The sequence below is a fragment of the Euprymna scolopes genome, chromosome 39 (assembly GCF_053919585.1).
Source record: "Euprymna scolopes isolate OS-2025 chromosome 39, ASM5391958v1, whole genome shotgun sequence".
NCBI lineage: Eukaryota > Metazoa > Mollusca > Cephalopoda > Sepiida > Sepiolidae > Euprymna > Euprymna scolopes.
The window spans coordinates 38,702,305-38,723,030 of NC_136520.1; the positions used below are offsets into that span (position 1 = coordinate 38,702,305).

A 20,726-nucleotide genomic window follows, 5' to 3' on the forward strand; every position below is an offset into this window, starting at 1 on the left:
ACCAAACTCTTACTTGCATACCCAACTCATCTGGCAGAATCCATGTCACAATGCGAACACATAGGAGGGAGTTTGGCTGGTAGAGGTGATCATGATAGACTGATGACCAATTCCACAGGATCAACATTTAGTCACAGTTGCACATGCCTATTTGGACCATTTTGATGGGCAGTATGGAGTTTTTTTCTACTCATAATTGTAATAATTAAATTTTGTGACCCCCCACCCCCCAAAAAAATAGATATATAACTATATTTTTTTTTCTTTTTGTTTTCTTCCTCTCACCAGCTCCACACATTGGTCACAAGTTGTGTTGTACTTGGACGAATCATTTCAAGCCGTACAGGATACGTTAATAAGTGGTAGTATCCGATTGCAAAAAGGAAAACAACCAAGGTTAGTCAAGATGTCTGTTTATTAGCGTGATTCCATTTTCTTTTTTTATATTCATTTTAAATCCAGAAAATAACAATAACTAACATGACTCTGCAAGAATTCCATGATAATTTCTACATCGAACGGTATAATTTAATCTTAATAAGATTCCTTTTAAAATAATGTTCGTTGGTCGATACTATTAAAAATATTCTTTCCTCGTCTGTAAAAATGGTTGTCATTGTCAGCTATAGATTCTTAAAATAAATAAGAACAGATTTGTTTCTTTATTAAACACTAGCGAGAGTACTAGGCATTGGTCGGGGGGTTGTTAGAATAACAGTCGGCAGCCCATATGGACAGAGGTGTTTTTTAAAAAAAAAAAAAAAAAAAAAAGTTAGTAGTGGGGAGAGGGAATCAAAAAAAAGTAGGCAGCCAGGGTGAAGAGAGGTGTTTTTAAAAAAAAAAAAAAAAAAAAAAGTGGTAGTAGGCAGGCAGGCTCAAACTCGTAACGTGAAGGCAGAAAAGAAAGTGAAAGAAAATCTGACCTCTTACCGATGCTCCATGATGTGACCGGAAGTCGAAAGCATTCAAATTAAGCATAGTCAATCTAAAAGAAAAGATAACTTGCAGAAATGGTGTCGGAAAATCCAACTCCTCCCTGTAGAAAATAGGCCAGTTGAGGGTGAAGGAATTAATGTTTTTGGCCAATTTTTCAATATCTGTCATCCAAAGAGTCAAGCTTCAAAACTATACAGATTTCATCAGGATCCGTCGCTTCTGTCGAAAGTTTTTGCGAGACATACAAACACACACACACACACATTTTGCCTTTTATATATACTAGCAAAAGTACCCGTCGTTGACTGGGTTCAAAAACAGCCTACAGAAAATGGACTCTGATTTATGAAGTACTAGCGGGGGTACCCGGCATTGCCCGGGTGTTTGGAAGTAAATCAAAACGGGGGGGGGGGTTAAAATAAAAATAAAAAGTTTTGGTAGGTGAGTATGAGGATCAAACCCGAACCCTTGAGGCAAAGTTGCAAATTAAAGTGTGAAAAAAATATGTGCGACGTTAACCATTGGGCCACTGCAACATACAAACGAAAACGCGTTTGAATATATTTAATTACTTAGATTTGGCAGCTGCACATTTCAATGACTTAATGAGATCAACTTTGACTGCGGGGGTTTTCATTTACTGCAAGACCGCTTTTTTTTTTTTTTTCTTTCTTTTTTTTTCTTTTTTTTTCTTTTTTCTTTTTTTTTCTTTTTTTTTTCTTTTTTCTTTTTTTTTCTTTTTTTTTTCTTTTTTCTTTTTTTTTCTTTTTTTTTTCTTTTTTCTTTTTTTTCTTTTTTCTTTTTTTTCTTTTTTCTTTTTTTTCTTTTTTCTTTTTTTTCTTTTTTTTCTTTTTTCTTTTTTTTCTTTTTTTTCTTTTTTCTTTTTTTTCTTTTTTCTTTTTTTTCTTTTTTCTTTTTTCTTTTTTTTTCTTTTTTTTTCTTTTTTTTTCTTTTTTTTTCTTTTTTTTTCTTTTTTTTTCTTTTTTTTTTTTTTTTTTTTTCGGTGCACGTTTTAATGAGGTCAGCTTTGACTGCGGGGTTTTTATTTTTATTAGTGTTGGTGGGGGGAGGGGGGCTCCCCTTGTCCAATTTGAATAGCAATTGTTTGATATAAAGAAAATATTTCCACATCCATCAAATCTGATTGCTTTTGGACATTTCCGCCGATAGACGGAAAATACCTCCAGAATTAGTGTCGCTTTTATTATAGGAAAAAGACTAATCCACCTGCGGCGAGCGACAAATGTTGAATATTTATCTTCCCGAAGTCGAGCAAATTAAATAGACATCTCCGTTGTTAACTCTGAGATATTATAATTTCTATGTGATATAAAAAGTTTTTAGAAGTTGTGAGCCGACCGACCGCTTCTCAGAAAAAAGCCTTTCTTGGACATACACAAAAACCGAACATACATACACACATTTTCGCTTTTATATATATATATATATATATATATATATATATAGATAGACTAGCAGGGGGTACCCGGCGTTGCCCTGGTGTGTTGGGGGGGGGGTTAGATCAAAACAACCCAGTTTAAAAAAAAAAACATGTTAGCCGGGTGTTTGGAGGTGTAAAAGAAAAAAAAAGTTTTAGTAGAAAGGTAGGCTTGAACCCCAAAGCCTTGACGCGGAAGTGGAAAGGAAATGGGGGGAAAAAAACCTGCGACCTAACCATCTCATCCACGGGAATAGTAAGTGTGTTAAGTTGACATTTATAAAGCACAATTAACAGGTGCAAGAACGTTAAGTCGCGTGTTGTTTGACCTAGTTTTGCGCTGGAAGCCAGATTCTGTTTTCCCCGCTACGCACCAATCAAGAAATATCTCGAAAATAGCTTGTAAAAGTCGCGTAAATTAAAGATAGCTTCGACCTGAGTTCCTTAGTCGTAGATATTATTATTTAGACAGCATATAAAAAGTTTTAAGGAGCGAGCCAGACAAAAATCATGGCGAAAAAAGCCTTTTATAAACATACACAAAAAGCGAACGCACATACATACATACACGCATTTTCACTTTTTTATATATATATATAGACTAGCGTGGGTACCCAGCGTTCAGTGTTGCCCGGGTGTTTGGAGGTGTGTGAACTGGTGGGGGGGGGGGGTCAAAACAAAAGAATAAGCAAAGTAATAACCCTAAAACATCTTTAAAAAAATCGTTGCCTGGGTGTTTGTGTCGGGGCGGTGGGGGGGGGGTAAAGTTTTGGTAGGTAGGTAGGTAGGAAGGATAGAACCCGAAGCCTGGAGCTTGGATGGCAAGAAATAGTAACTGAGTTTGAATTTATTTAAGTATTAAGAATTGACAGGTGCCCGCACTTAATGACTTAATGAGGTCAAATATTAGTAGCGGAGTTAACTTTCACTGCAGGGCAGTTTTTTATTTACTGCGGGGCAGTTTTTTGGGATTCGTTTACCCAACTTTGGCTTCCCCAAGATGATGGTGGGAAATCAGCTTCCCATTTAACAGGGATTGTCCAACTTGAATAGCAATTGTCTGATAAGGAGAAACTCCACGTTGATCAAAGCTGATTGCTTTTGAATGTTCCCGGCGATTGCGTCGAGAACAATGTCTTAAACTTCAAATTAGTTTCACTTTTATACGAAAAAGCCGAATCAACACGCGGCGATCCAAAAAAAAATGTCAAAAATAGCGCAAATTAAAGATAGGCGCAACCCCCATTCTTAAGTCATTAGATATTACGATTTAGACAGCATATAAAAAGTTTTAAGGAGTGAGCCGACCGAGAAGACCGGCAAAAAAAATCTTTTGCAGACATACAGAAAAAGTGCACACACATACATACATACACACGCACATTTTCGCTTTTATATATATATATAAGATAGTGGTGGTGGTGGTGGGGGGGATACCCGCCGTTTCCTGAGTGTTTATATGTATGTGTTTGAGGGGGAGGGGGTAAATCAGAACAAAAAGGAAACTTAACGATAGTGATTTAAAAAAAAAAAAGTTTTGGTAGGTAGGTAGGATCGAACTCAAAGCCCTGAGGCGAAGTTGGAAAATGTGAAAAAAACATGACACATTAACTGCTTGGCCAGCAAGAAAGATTTACTGAAAGACGTTTGAATTTATTTAAGTAGGAAGAGAATTGACAGATGCCCGCACTTAATGACTTAATGTCAAATAATGAGGTTGCAGTTATTTTCTGCGGGACAGTTTTTAATGAGGTCAAAGTCCAGTTTGTTTGTTTTTACCCAACTTTGTGGAAAACCAGCTCTCCTGTTTATTAGGGGAGTGTCCAGATGAAAGTAATTGTCTGATATGATGGTGAAAAGCCAACATTGACCAAATGTTTATATCTCTTTCCGAAGACCACCGGAAACTGCCGATTTGAATCCAGTTTCGCTTTTTATATTGAAAAGCGAAAGAAACATGTGGTGATCTAAAAATCTGGAAAAAAAATAGCGCGTGAAAGTCTGGCAAATTAAATACACAGGCGACCCCCCGTTCATAACTCGTAGATATTATCATTTAGACAGCATATAAAAAGTTTTAAGGAGTGAGCCGACCGAGAAACCCGGTGAAAAAAGCCTTTTGCGGACATACACAAAAAGCGAACGTACATACACGCACACATTTTTGCTTTTATATTTATAGATAGATAGATGGTAATGATAAATTTTCTGTTGTATAATTGTTGCAATGTTTTTGACATATGAGGAGGATAGGGCGATAAAGATTTGGATGCTTACATATATAACCATGGGTGATGAGAACTAGTCAATATGATGCCAGGATCACTTTATAAAATATACTGAATCTCTTTGAATTCTTTGGTGATAGTAGCAATACACATAAACAAATTGAAATTGCTTAAAATATCTCCATAATGGCATACATGGAAAGAGCTTGATGGTACAACAGGGCTCTACGGACAAATTTATCTTCAGTTGACCTTTGACAGCTAAATATTTTTGTTTGCTAGCCAAACCCACGTAATTTTTGGAATATGACATCTTCGTTGTGTAACAAGTATACATTATAAAGATTTTTCTGTTTCCTTTTTAATTCTAAATATACAGCAAATTTTGTGTGGATATTTGAAGGTATAAACATTCTAACGTCTACAGATGTTTTTAAACAGCCTTCGTAAAAAAAAAAAGGAGTATATTGTTCTATTAAACTTTTATTGTTTAAATAATTGGTACTTGTACAGTTTAGTCAAGACATTAAAAAATGAAAAAAATCGAAAAAAGGTTATATTGCACGTATCCGTTATGGAACGAAGTTCTCTGAAAAAAAATTTCACTTAATCTCATCAAGTAGTTTTTTTTTTTTTTTTTTTTTTTTTTTTTTACAGCAAAAAAACGATTCGTTATGATACCGAGCAAAAGGTTTGATTTTTTTAGGAAGAAAAGCTAGAATTAAAGATGGGAAGGGAGTGTAGGCACTTTACATGGAGTTATCTCCCCCATGGCATGCTGTTCAGCTTCAGCAAATTTCACAATGGCTGACTTCAACGCGCTCTCATAAGAACGCGTTTTTCCGCTGTAAAAAAAAAAACCTACTCGATCAAATTTAATTTTTTTTTTTGTCGGGGATCTTCAGTCCAAAACGGATACGTACAATATAACCTTTTTTCAATATTTTCATTTTTTAATGTCTTGACTAAACTGTACAAGTGCCAAATAATTTAACTTTAATTAAAAAAAAAATTGAAGAGATATTTTTCACTCAGTATGGAGCTTTGGAAGATTGTCAGTGAAAGAAATACAATCGCCGTAAGATAAGGGTTTCATTATTTCTAGTCACCATTTTGAAAAATCACTCGCAAATGTGACTGTTTCACTCGCAATGTAGAGCCCTGTACAAGAAAGAATCTTTAAATTTTTAAAATCTGACTAAAAATGAGAAAATTATGACTATTTTTATGCCTTGCATGTTTGAATATTTTTCCCTCTTTAAGACCATATATGCGTTTTGTCGCATTTTTTGCACTACTTTTTTCAGTAAAAAATCTATATCTTAAAACAAGGGTTAAAGGGTTATAACAAGGATTAAAAACACAAGATTACGCAATGAAATTTGTCCTATAAGTGTATTTTTGTACAAGGAATCCGAACATAGCACAGAAAATCTCCAGAAATTAATGGTTTCCAAATAATCCATAGTAAATGCACATAAATATGCTGCAATACTATAAAAATTCCATGTATCCATTTAAAAAAAAAAAAAAGTGAGAGAACTTAAAGTTGAATTATAATGCATTTTATGTGCAAGAAATTGAAATACTAGGACTGTTTTAACAAATTCTTTTAAATCACCTGCCTCCCACAAATGTGATTTAAAAAAAAAAATTTTTTTGTGATTTTTTAACATATGAACACACTGAAAAACTTGTCAGAAATAAAGGAAACAGAAAATAACACGCTATCGTATTAATATATAAATTATTTGGGGTATTAAAAATATTTAGAAAAATTGCTCGATACCCATCATATTGAAGTCTTATTCTAACGACAAAAAGGGTGGGAGGTGAATGGACCAGTTTATTTCATACCCCAACAATAAATGAAGTTGATATATTTTTCTGATTGTTTTTTCAAATTTAACGATGAAATTCTGCATAAAGGAAATTGTACCAAACTTTTAAGGACCAGGACAGTAAAAATAAAACAAAAAAAAGAAAGAAAACAGTTTACACAAAATGGTCGTTTCATAGCGTTCAAAAAAATCAATATCCTTTCATTTTCATTTTTTATGTTAAGAAAATTGTGATATTTTGGTGATTTGAAATGTTTTGATTTTTAAAATATCATTATTTTAGTAGGACTATCTTGAAATCTGTAATTATCCAAAGTGTTTTCTGGTCAATGACCACTACACTCTGCTGATCCTGTCTGGATTAATTCTTTGCCTGGACAAAGGTAATGCCCTTTTCCCTTCCTTGCAACCTCTCCCACAGAAGAGACGTCACAAGCCTATCTTTGCTCTATTGCTATTTTTATGTCAAGTATTCAACTGAACTCTAATATCTAAAGACCCCACCCCTTGCCAAACTTCCACAAAAAAGCACTCGACTAGCTACAACCACTGTATATGATTTCCCCACTCTCTATCTGTGCCTAAATGTAAATGCAGATTCTATGAATAAAGTTTGTTTTTTTTTCCTAGAACTGCCCATCTTTGGAACACTGTTCTGCTGGCATGCTTCCCAGTTGAATACAACATGATAGCCTTTAAATCTAATGTAAACAAGTTCCTGTGAAGTCGTTCTCATAAATAATCACATTCTACCAAGTTTACACCATGTGATTACTACACTACCATCTCGCATTCAATTAACCCTTATCCTCAAGTGGCCTTCAGACCTTGATAAGTGGTGAATTTCAAGTAAAAAAAAAAAAAAAAAATTTCTCGGACTGGATTTATGCTGCTTATTTTTTTTTCTTGGAACAACTACATTTTTCTATTATGAGATGGCTCTACTCTCATAATTGGCAACTAAACTTTTTTGAAATCAAAACAAATGTTATTTTTGAAATGTATTTAAAATTGTGCTGTTGACATAGTTCGATTTTGGAACAATTCATTGGAAAAGAGATTAAAGTTAAACCTTTCTAACAATCACCATCTTTGCTGACTGGATGGAAAATCTTTTTTCAAACATACATACAAAAATGAAATCTCTTGATGTATTATTAGGTTGGTGCAAAAATGTTTTTGGCATGAAGCTGAACATCAAAAAAAGACATTATTTTTGCATCAACCTAATATTATATACTAGCAACCCATGGAAATTCTATGGTAGTTGAAAATTTTTAATTCACATTATAAATAAAATGAATAAAAAAATAAAATAAAACATAACAAATTTAAAGCAATTTTTTAGCAATTTTTTTTAACCTTTTAAAGCTAAAGAATTGATTTTAAAAAGGGTTTTTTTTGTTTTTTTTCAATGAAAATTCAACACCACACATTTTGTTTTTTGGATTTTTTTTTGTTTAATAATTTTTTTGTTATAAAGGAATACTTGAACATTTTTTTTTAAATTTTAAAAAGAAACTATAATAAAAAAAAATATAAAACTTAGTCTCCTCAACATAATTTTTTTTAATTATAAAATTTTAACGAATTTGAAACCATGAAGAGACGGCCATTTTTTTTTTTTTTTTTTTTTAATTTAATTTTTTTTTTTTTTTAATGATAATATCACCAAACAGTGATTATAAGTCATGGATCTTTTTTAAAAATTCATTTTTCACTTAAAAGTAGACTTTAAAATAGAACAGAAAACGTTCAACAATCAACGCCGACTAACGAACATAATCAACAACAACAACACAAATTAAGTTATCTGCTGCTGTGGTCAATCTGCCATCGATTTTTTTCAAGGTTTATTGATATATTGCTTTTTCGATTTGTTAACTTTTTCTTAGTGGTGTTGTGTGGTGATGGTTTCTTGTTTTTTTGATGAAACCCTCCTAAAAACGAAACAATTGAAAGATAAGTATTCAATTTTATTGTTGTAAAAATCAGTCATTTTGCTTTTACCAAAAATTATTTAATTTAAGATGAATACTGGCAATAATGATGCGAAGAAAATTAATATTTACGATTTTTTTTAATTTAATTTAATTTTTTGAGAGGAAATGAGTTTTAATGATTTTTAACTAATAAATCGTGACTATAAAGGGAGATAATTCGTTTTTCATTAATGTTTTTAATGATGCTGGTTTTTTGTGACACTGAATGTACAGACAAGTAAATTAATATTTAGATGAAGGTCATTCCAAAAGTAAGGCCTCCTATTTTTTAACTAAAAATAAAGTGTTGAAGAGATACAAAGACTGGTGTAGCACCATTAAAACAAGAAACCTTTTGTACTTCAGAATTTATTTTTCTACACAGTCATCACTATTCTCAATACACATTTGCCAGCCTCGAACAAATGAATGCATCAGCTGGTCATAAATCAGAAGCGCGCTTTGTCATTCACATCTGTTGCCACTTTGAAATCGACGAGCCTATCTCCTAACTGTGTTGACATCAACTGTATCAGCTTCATAAACGTTTAGCAAGCACTGGTGAATGTTGCTAAGTACAGTTTTTTTTCTAAATGGGGGAATTCAATGATGCATCTCTGCTTCTGACATATGTCCATGACAGGTTGTTTTTTTAGTCTCACACCGTCAATATCTGCAATAGAAAGATGAAACTTTAAGATCATGAATTCATAAGTTCAGTCATTTGCAATCCCCTTTGATCTATTTGGGCAGAATTTTTTTTAAAAAATAGGAGCCATTACTTTTAGAATGGCCCTCATAATTAGACAAAAGTTATGCAAGATTCCCTGAATTACAGTTTCTTACAAGGTTCGTTCCAAAAGTAAAGCCTCCTATTTTTTTTTTACTCAAAAAGTTGAAGAGCTACAAAGACGAGAGTGGTATCATTAAAACAAGCAACCTGTTGTGTTCCAGAAATTCAATGACACATCTCCTGCCTCCGGTGCATATCGATGATGGGTTGTATTCTTAGTCTCACACTGTCAATATCTGCAACAGAGAGATGAAACTTTCAGGTCATGAATGTAGAAGTTCAATCATCATAACAATACAATTTGCAATCTCCCTATGATTCATTCGGACAGAATAAAAGAAAAAAAAATAGGAAGTATTACTTTTGGAACGACCCTAGTAGATGAAGATTCTTGGAATGTTTTCAATTTGCAATTTTAACCAAAGTATTTCAAATTATGACTGACAGGTAGAAGTCGCTCCTCTCCTTCCCCCCTCCCCCCTCCGTTCTGGTTATGATCAAAATGTATCTGTTCTGTTAGAGAACTAACTTCTACATTAGACAATTTTTATTTTTTTCTTCCAATCAAGAGTGTCCCTTTTTGGGGAGGTGGATTTTCCCCCACATTAACACATTCGCTGCCAATTACGATTATTCTCGTACCTTGGCATTTGCTTAGCCTTGCCTCCAAAGAGTAAACTCGTAACGAATTCTTCTGTTAGTTAATACGCGCTTAGCACATACGATAACTGTCTTTATCTTGAACTAGCATTTTAAAATAACACATATTGAATAGAATGTTTGAGTTATCTCGTATTTGGCCCCTGCCATGTATTATGTTTTTTTCTAACGAATACGAATGATTTATCCTACCATGTGTCCTAAGTCATTTTTTTTGTTTTTCTTGATTATTTTCAGACTGAAACAATCCAAAGTTAAACAACTCCCCTTCAAAAAATCGTCTGCCATTTTTCTTTTTTTTTTCTTTCTATTTTTTGTATGCATTTCAATAAGTCGACTTAACGATAACATATTCAGAGATACTAACGCTGAGAATCAGTTTCTGTGCCTAAATCAAAACACAAATTTCCATGAACAAAACTTCTGCCCACCTGTAGAACTTTGTACTGCTGGCTTGCTTTCCAGCTGACTACAACAATCATCTTCAAGTACAATGTAAGCAAGTTTTTGTTGAGCCGCCCCCTTAACACATTCACTGCCAACTACGAGTATCCTCATACCCTGGCCTTGCCTGCTACAAGTAAACTCGTAGTAACGAAATTCTTTTTCTATTTGTCAATGCGCGTTCGGCACGTATGATAACTGTTTTTAACTTGAACTGCACCTCAAAATAACACATATTGAATATTATGTTTATGAGTTATGCCATGTATTATGTTTTTTTCTAACGAATATGTATATAAGCTATAAGTTGAATGATTCACTATAAATAAGTTGAATGATTCACTATAAATAAGTTGAATGATTCACTATAAATAAGTTGAATGATTCACTATAAATAAGTTGAATGATTCACTATAAATAAGTTGAATGATTCACTATAAATAAGTTGAATGATTCACTATAAATAAAAGCTGATTTGAGTTGTTTTTATTACAAAAAAAATATGCAAACTGATAAAAAAAAATGACAATTCCTTTCAAAATAAATACAAATTTAATATATATTCCAGATTATATTCATATTCATTGTTGGTCCCCCGATTTATCGAAGAGGGACCTATGTTTTCCGTGCGTCCGTTAGTCCGGACGATTGCTAGATAACCGTCCATTAGTTTTTCCTGAAATTTTGCCATAAATTGTATTTCATTAAATAGATGTGCACAGTAAAAAAAAAAGTTTTTTTTTTTTTTTTGTGAAAATTCCCATTGCATCCTCAGGGGCTCAAGAGGTAAAAAAATGTCCAAAAATGACGTTTTCTCCATAACTTTTGATCTATCGATTAGATTTTTCTGAAACTTGACCAAAATGTGGAGCCACTGTTCTTAATATAAATACAGTATGGGTGACCCTGGCAAAATTCTGGTTCACGTCCCCGGGGACTTTCAGTGCTAAAAACACAATTTTTTTGTGGCTCTTTTTTTCATATTCCTCAACAAAAACTTGATATGTCTGACGATATAGTGGTTTATGACGGTGATCAACTCAAATATACATGTGTTAAGGTCTGAAACTGCACAGTTATCCATTTGCACTGGGATTCAGCATCCCCAGGGGCTCAAAAGAGGTAAAAAAAAATGCCCCAAAATGGTAAAAAAATGACACTTTGCTACATAACGTTTGATCCATCCATTAGATTTTCCTGAAACTTGGCCAAAATGTGGAGACCATTGTTCTTAATATAAATTCAGTATGGATTACCCTGGTAAAATTCTGGTTTGCATGCCTTTTTGGAGCTCTTTATTCATATTACTCAAAAACTTGATATGTATGTCTATTTAGTGGTTTTCCATGGTACTGAATTCAAATACATATGTCCATTTGTCCATTTTTCACTGGGATTTGGCATTCCCAGGAGCTCAAAAAATGCTCCCAAATTGCAAAAAATGACGCTTTTTACCCCATAACGTTTGCCCCATCCATTATATTTTTCTGAAACTTGGTAAAAATATGAAGGCAACGTTGGCCCTTCACACTTCTCACATTCATCATTTCTTCACTATTTTTTGTGGCGTCATCTCAAATGCAGCATCAGAGAGGGAACATGCACGCGCGCCTTGTTTGTAGACTTTATTTTTTGGAAATTGCAGAAAAATAGTTTGGCAATGATAAAAAATTTAATAGAGCTATAGCTGGCAGCGACTGTGTTAAAAACTGCTCTTGAATGTTGCCCTCGTTGTTGTTTTCTTTGCTTTTTACTATTTCTCATTATTTTCTCATTCCAGGGATTTGGCCATCCAACTCAAATATTCTGTCGACAAATCCACAGAAAAAAAACAGCTTTACGACACGGGTTATTGGACTACAGGCATCTCTTCAGTCACATCGCCAGAAAGATAATAAGTGGCTTATTTATTTTCGTTTTATTTTTTATTTTTTTAATGTAAAATAACATTTTAAAAACTTGGAGCCTGTAAATGTTTGTGAGTTTAAAAAGAAAAAAAAAATGTAAAAAAAAAAAAAAAAATATTATCAGAATTCAACAGGAAAAAGAAATCTTTACAAAAAAGTATATCACAAGAAAAAAAAATATAAAATAATAAAACTAAAAAAAAAAAATTATATATATATATATTTATATATATATAAATACGAAAACTGCTATTTATACAGATATGTTATTGTGGTATTGTATGAAACCTTTTAAAACGGCTTTTTTTTTTCTTTTTTTTTTTTTTTTCTTGGATATTTTTTTAAGATCTTTTTTGTTGCATAAAAGAATGAAAGAAAAATTCTAAATGTCATTTTCTTTATCTTTGTTTTAGTTTTTTGGGTTTTTTTTTAATACCACTTGGGGGCCCCCACCCTCAGTCGACAAGGCCACATAGTTGGTGGCTCAAACTCCAGTGATTTTAAATTATTTGATTTTTATCTAAGAAATAGTTTATATATATATATATAGACGCCTTCCGTCTTTGACAGACTATGGATACCGACAGATGTCTGCACGTGAAATTTTTGTGACAGGAGGTACGCAATTTCCAACCACACCTCTCCTTAATCGACATTGTTTAATACCAGTGGCCAGTGAAGTGTGTACAGGACGACTAGAAGCAAATGCTGAGATAAGCGGAGAGCTCATACAGCGCCTATAATTCCCAAATGGTCACCCATCTGGTACTAACCAGGCTCAACGTTGCTTAGCTTCGGTGATCTGCTAAAAAAAAAAAAAAATAGTAATAGAACTAAACATAATAACAATGATAGTGACACGAATGATGATTGCGACGTCTTGTCAGACGAGTGCCACTCCCTCAAACACTTAAAGTCCATGAGCCCAAAAATGACTTCCATTGCCACAGGACCATTTTAATTGACAAATGCCTGAGGGAGCATCTATATACACAGATAATGTTACAGAGTCTTAGCTTTGTACGACACCTAAGTCTCTCGCTCGGTTCAAAATGTTGAGATCCAGCAACAAGTTAAACTGCAGACCAGTTTAATGCGGGTACTGGTCTCCCGCTTTATAATTTTTTAAATCAGAGATTTGCTTCTCCTAGAAAGGTTGCCTTCAGCACGGCTAATGGGAGCCCTCTTCACCCCAACACACACATACATACATACACTAACATATGGTGCTAGTTGGCCGTTGACTCTGAAAAAAGGTTCATTCGCCCTTTGGAGGGTCTTGTTTTTAATCCTTCAGGGAGACTAGCCACCTTCCTCACCAAATAAGTCTGGTGGGGAACCAATTTAGTCGCCGGTGACCTGACCATGAGGCAGGTAGTACTGGGTTACATGGTACCAGTAGCATATGATATGACCTGACATACATACATACATATATATATACATATACACACACACACGTGTGTATATATACATACATACTTACCCACATTTATACATACATATGTACACCCATAAACACACAAGTACGTATATATATATATACACGGTGACCAAAAAAAAAAAACAAAAGCCATCTAGAACATATGTTGTAGAACGGAGAAAAAAAAGTCCAAAGACCCTAGTGTTTTGATGCAATGTTTTGAATATAATAAACTAGTTATGACCAAAGTTTCAGTTCATTCGGACAAAACACTAAGAAACGGGGCCTAATTAGAGTTGGGGCCCTTTTTTTTGGGTCACCCTGTGCACACATGCACATAAGACAATTATTACACACATATACAAATTATAACAGATGCTACTATCGCTACCACCACTACCACTAATAATAATAATAAAAAATACCTAGTAAAAGAATAGTAATGTGCCTAAAGAAAATTGAAAATGTATTGGTAAAAAAAAAATATATATATGATGATTGCAACGTCTTGACAGACGAGTGCCATTCCCTCAGACATTTAAAATCCATGAGCCCAAATGTCTGAGGGAGTATCTATACAAATATGATGTTACAGAGTCTTAGCTTTGTACGACAGTTAAGTCTCTCTCTCTCGGTTCAAAATGTTGAGATCCAGCAACAAGCAAGAGCAAGATAGCCAGCAACAAATTAAACTGCAGACCAGCTTAATACGGGTACTGGTCTTCCGCTTTATGGTTTTTTAAAAATTGTAATACTTGTATTTTTGCCCTATTTTTGCATTGGAAAATCAGCTCGCTCTTTGTATTGATTACATTCTTGCATTGAGGAGACATTATTATCCTAACTGCCTCAAAAAGGCAGAGGTTACAATATTTAGAGCCAGGGGTGTAAGATTGCGATTTACATATTATATACTCCAATTAATTGAGAAGCAAATATTCTTAGATTTAAGTTTTTTAATTAAAGTAGCCAAAGAAGTTCCCTTGTTGCTGTTTGTGTTTTTATTGCTAAAAAATGTGTGGTTAGATTCTCTGCTTTATTAAAGTAGAAGTGGATCCAATGTATGTGTATGTTTTGGGTGCATTGTGGATACTGTTGTTAGTATTTAATATTAGATTGATATTAAGGTTAGGACAGGATGTGGGTGAATGAATGGGGATATTATTACTGAACTGGTTTCCAAAGATATTATCATGGGAGTTGTTCTGTGAAGGACTATTAGTATTTATATTATTAGTACTGCTATTAATCAAGCTTATTAGAGGAGGGGGATGTTCAAGTTCATTGTCATTTTATTGACCAAAGATCTGCTGTTGGGAAAGATTAGTCGTGTTTCTTTGAAGGGATTTAGATGGTATCTCAGTTACAGTACATGAATAAATCACATTTTTATGGATACAGTTATTATTGAGGGGTCTTTTTTTAAATTTTATTTTTGGCAATTACATTTGGTTTTCTTGGCCAAGGGAAAAGGAATTGCTTGGGCATCTTTAATTTTCTTGTTATTAGAGGCTATAATTGTCTGGGCTAAATTGGGCATTGTAGCGTATGATATCTTGTTAGAATTTTTGTTAAACAAAGTACTATACCTATGGAAGTACCTAAAAGAATTTTCAACAATATTGAAGAATTTCTTGGATATTAGTTTTTACATTGGAACTGAAAGGGGGATTAAACCAAATATTCTTTCTCCTCATCCTTTTTCTAGTGGAAGATCTTTCTATGTTAGTGCTCTTGTGGTTGGTATAGTTGATATTATTATTGCTATTATTTGAAAATTTATGATTTCTCTTAGTTGTGGACATGTTATTATTTTTTTTATTTTTTTTGTATTACATTTTCACCCCAAACAAGGCAAATTGCCACTTTGGTGTAGGGGGCTACTATCAGGGGCAACAACTACTGGGGTACTATGTAGGGATTTGGGCAGCAAGATGTTGGTTCATGTTGCACTTGAACTTCTGCACGTCAGTACTGTTGGGGAAGCAGGGACCTGGAATGGAATTCCAGAGTCTAGCGGTTCTGGGGAAGAAACTATTGGAGTAAAAAGATCTTTTACATCTAGGGATCTCTACAGTGTGGGGGTGGGATTTAGCAGCCTGTCGGGTTTGTCGAGGGTGCTCACGTCGTGGGGGCACAAGTGTTTGCAGTTCGTCATGCGTTGTTATGCATAATTAATGAGGGTAAACATGGAGTTTTGCTGGTAGATATTGACAGTATTAGTTACATCGACCGAAACGTGAAAATGACACTTAAGATGAGAACAGTAGCCCGATGAATACAAATAACTAATCCCTCAGAAACATAATTTTTATCAAAAAAGATCGAAGTGTAGCATACTACACTCTGATCTTGTCCCCGTTGCGGAACAACGGCCGTAGAAACAACTGATCACGCTTTCTTCCGCCAGTACTGATCGTATGTCAGCGAGGTGACAGCTCGCATCGATCCCGAGCATCCTCGCCCGATTACCATATCCAATGTCGTTGACGTGAGGCCGCCGTGGGACAGGGAAAGACAAATGGTCTACATTACGATCCTGGCTGTGGTGAGAATGGTGATTTGGACGTCTCGTCTGCAAGATGGCCGAGGGAGGGGGGGTCTTTTTCTGATCAGGATCTGATCGCTTTCTTTAAACACCAACTACGGGTGAAAATCAGATGTGATAGAAGAAGACTGCATCGCGCGGCATTTGACAGAAGATGGATACATGTAGCAAGTCTGTGTGTACGAAAAGGAGCCAAATTTGAATACGTGTTCCCTGCCTAGATGAGGAACACGCAGTTCCGTCAAGCGTAATAAATTTTCAGCCTCTTAGCTAGCCGAGTAAATGCTTCATCCCTCCCCAACTAGGAAGCCTTCAAGATACCCATCCCCTCCTATATGCAATTTTTCTTTTTACCCCTCACTCTAAATTTCACCCATCTTGGAGAGAAAGAAATCAATCACTAACTCCCCATCCCTCACATACAAAATTTTCTTTTCTCCATTTCGTCCTATCTATAGAGCATCCCCACTTAGAGACCGACCTGCAGAAGCTCAGGTTTCTTTACAAACTGGAGTGGAATAGGCGGTCTATCAAGTAGACAGGGATGGGAGGGTCCTACTAACCACTTTTTTTTTTTTTTCTCCCCCGCCCTCGACACAAATGAATTGAATTATTGTATCATCATTGTTATCTTTTTTTTGTTTTTACGTGTAAATAAAAAATATTTTAAACAATTGGGTTCTAAGTAGGACATCCTCCCCCCCAGTACGAAAGGGTGAATGCAGTATTATGGTGAAAGAAGATACTAGCTAAGAGGAATTTTTGTTTAGTTCTGGAGTGACAAGGATGACCAACAACCCCCATTTTGAGTTGGCCTTGTGCGTAAGTTTTTTGTTCAGTTGAGACTTACATTGTAATTTTAGCTTGAATAAAGAATTTAGTATCTCAAAGTGTAGTATCTGTTCTGATGCTACACTTCAATTTTTTGTTCTCAGTTAGTGGAGGAGAAATCCTTCATGACGGAGATGATTTTTTTGTGTATTTTTGTTCCTTTCTCCATATTAAAAAAAAAAAAAAAAAAAAAAAAAAAGAAAAAAAAAGCATGGTGTCTAACTCTGTCCTCATGGGGAGGCAAAGTAAATAGAAACAAGCTTCATGATGGTAATAATCAAAAAATATGTCTGCCACTTAAAAGTTTTAAAACAATTTTATTACAAACATGCATCAAATTTAACATGAAGCACCCTTGAGAATTCCAAGGCCGACAGAAACATTCCAGAGTTCGACAAGATACACCTAAAGAAGGTTGGAGGCTACAGCAATCGAAAAACACTGTGAAAAATGACACTGAAGATGAGAACAGTAAGCCAATGAGTCCAAATAATACAGATAACTAATCCCCATTGCAAAAATTCAGAAATGTTAAATAAAACTAATTGCAGCTGATATTATCCTTTGGTTGCACTTAATAATAATAGACAGATCTGTTAAGACTAAATTATTGAAAAAAAAACAAAAAAACTGACAAATAAAGAAACTTAAGTATGAAGTATGAACAAATAATTGTTTTAGCTTATTATTTTTCCATGAATAAATTGTCAGTGCAATTTGTGAATTTCATTGACATTTTTCACACTTAAAATGCACTTTTTACTTGTATTTAAAAAGTATTACTTTGATTCGTCGTTACAACGCGTTTAAGAATAAATCAAGTCATCACGTAAAAGTAAAAAAATAAAATTGCCATTAGCATTTTAACAAACGTTTATTTCAAATTCTAAGGAAAAACGTTGATAAACTGACTTCGTCAATATTTTCAATTTATCGCTAAATTTGGGAAATTTTTAACCAATAATACTTTTCCATCCCATCCGTAGCCTTTGAGCCCCTGCAGAGGCATAGGCCATCTAAAACTTTGTAGCAAGGAGTTCTTTTTACGGGGTGAGGGTGCTGACCCCACGCTCAACCTTCCCAGAAGGTACATACAGCGCCTAGCCTTCCCAAATGGTTACCCATTTAGTACTGGCCAGGCTCAACATTGCTTAACTTTGGTGATCTGGCGAGAACCGGTGTGTCAATGTGATTGTGCCGTACAATAATACTTTTGGCTATTGTTAAAAATGCCCCTGAATGTTAAATTAATACCAAGTTAAATTCGATTTATAGATACAAATAAAATCTTAATTGTATACGTTTAAAAATATTCTAATTAAATAAGCACTCCCTTTTTATTGCAACAAAATAGGATTACCTAAATTAATGAATATTTTATATAATTTTCAAAAATACAGAAGTTAAGGCATAATAATGGTTTCAAATTCTCTTTAAATTTAAAAGTAAAATTGACCTTATAACATTTTGGGCTTCCATAGAAATTCTGTGCGCTGCTTGTTGTTTGTTTTGATTCAGCAAAGGCTGGTTTCTGTTACTGAACTCTCATTTTGGGGGATAATTAAGTAATTCTTTTAGTAAAAATAAGTTGCTTTTTTTCCCCCTTTTTTTTTTTTTAATTCAGTATCTTAAGACTTTATTTTACTAATTATCTTTGAAATAGTTCCAAAAAACTAATATTTATCTTTCAATGGATTTTTACAATTAATTTAACTTCCAAATTTAACTGAATTTTCAAGTTTTCATAGCTGCCATAAAAACATTTTTCATTATAACCTTTTTTTTTTTTTTAATTCAGTATCTTAAGACTTTATTTTACTAATTATCTTTGAAATAGTTCCAAAAAACTAATATTTATCTTTCAATGGATTTTTACAATTAATTTAACTTCCAAATTTAACTGAATTTTCAAGTTTTCATAGCTACCATAAAAACATTTTTCATTATAACCTTTTTTTTTTCTTTTTTCACATCTATAAATACATTCTTTTCCTTTTAGAGATAAACTTTAATTCTATTTTATTTAATTATTTAATTTTTCAGACACAATGAAAAAGTAATCAGGAACTTATGATAAGCCGGCTTTCATAACGATGAGTCCTATCAGTTTTCACTATTAAATTATACATCACCAACCCTCCTGCACCCACCTTTATAGCCAATTAAAAAAATAAATTATAAATACACCAAGTCTCAAAGGAAAAGAAAACGAAAATAACAACAATCGCTCCTGATGATAATCGGATGCACAGATAGAAAGCGCTTGAGAAGAATATGGCCGAATAACAACTTTTGGGCGCCATTCTATATATCATGCCTGCCGAAATTAAAATGACCGCTCGGCAAATGGAAAAGATATCCAGAAAGATCAGAAAAAGAACTCTGTCGTGTTCAATCAGACGTACTTAAATTATATGTAGCTATGTATCCCTTATTGACAGAACTGTCACCAGGTATAAGGTCTAGCAGCAATATCTTCCATATTTTTTCCCACCTTCCAACCTTGTGCTACATCTTTCTACACTGCGGATCAATTAAATCTCTGTTTAGCTGGTACAGCGACACTCGTTCTTAGATGATGAAGACGCTCATGTATTTAATGTTCTGTGTGAACATATTACGCTACATTTGGCTGAGATCATTGAGTGCTGTGAGGAGAGTAGGATAAAGACAAAGGATTTTTTTTTTTTTTTTTTACATGAAGTTCACCACTTATCAAGGCCCAATGGCCACTCAGGGATAAGGGTTATTGTGTGTACAGTAATCAAAGGGATAGTGTGGCAATAGTATTGGAGAAATTGTGAGGCGTCATTACTTAGGGGGGGGGGCGGTTCATCAGGAATTTTTTTGTGTTGGACTTGAAGACATCCAGGTTGAAGTCGGGAGGGAAACAGGCAAGCGGAACAGAGTTCCACAGGCGTCCAGTTCTAAGAAAGAAGCTTTGTTCATGGTATCTACGTTTTGATTTAGGCACAGATAGGGAGTGGGGAAAATTATTGACGGTGATTTCAGCTAGTTGGGTGTTTTTTGAAAAAGATTGGCGAGGGGGGACCAGAGAATGGAGCTCAGACGAGCACCTGCCATGGAAATAGCGATAGAACAATGACAGGCTCGCTACGTCTCTTCTGTAGCTATGGAGTCTATTTTGTACTCTGTCAAGGCAAGATAGGCTGTTTTTAGCAGCCCCCGCCCAGATGTGGCAGCAGTACTCCATCTTTGGATGTACTTGGCTTTTATATAGATAGAGAATTGCAGATAACTAACAAAAGAAAAGGAAGTAGGTTTAGCGAGTAATAAAGACTCATCATTAGACAATAGATAGGAATTTGTTCTTGACACAGACAGACAAATAGGGATAGTTTAAATTAGGGTTTGATGAATGGCGATAACAAAAAGACTGGACAATGGATAGATATAGTTTTATGACATTGAGGAGGAGAAACAATAGAAACGACTGATTGATAACAAAGCTGGAGGCATTATGTTGAACAAAGATGACGGCAGTAAGTCAAATCAGCGAAGAATCAATGTAGTCCCAATCTTGAGTGTTAAGTAATTCCTAGTAACAAAGATGGTGGCGAAGAATCAATGCAGTCCCGATCTTGAGTCGTTTCGTGACAGAGGTGACGGCAAACTCAAAATTCAAAATTCGACATTTTTATAATAATTTGTGAAGCTTCTGATTGGTTGATTAT

The 20,726-nt window shown here is 34.2% G+C and overlaps 1 protein-coding gene across 4 annotated transcripts in view; it reads left to right on the forward strand.

The window, feature by feature from the left end:
• Positions 1-12,487, forward strand: part of LOC145263763 (protein arginine N-methyltransferase 6-like) — a 66,014-nt gene extending 53,527 nt beyond the window's left edge. For 2 of the 4 annotated variants that reach the window (XM_080120795.1, XM_080120796.1), the window contains 2 exons: positions 289-396; positions 12,103-12,487. In XM_080120795.1, the coding sequence (XP_079976921.1) occupies positions 289-396; positions 12,103-12,217 (223 nt within the window). In that variant the 3' untranslated portion in view covers positions 12,218-12,487. The remainder of the gene's footprint in view (positions 1-288; positions 397-12,102) is intronic. The other 2 variants (XM_080120798.1, XM_080120797.1) reach the window with 1 other exon arrangement.
• Positions 12,488-20,726: the final 8,239 nt, after the last annotated feature.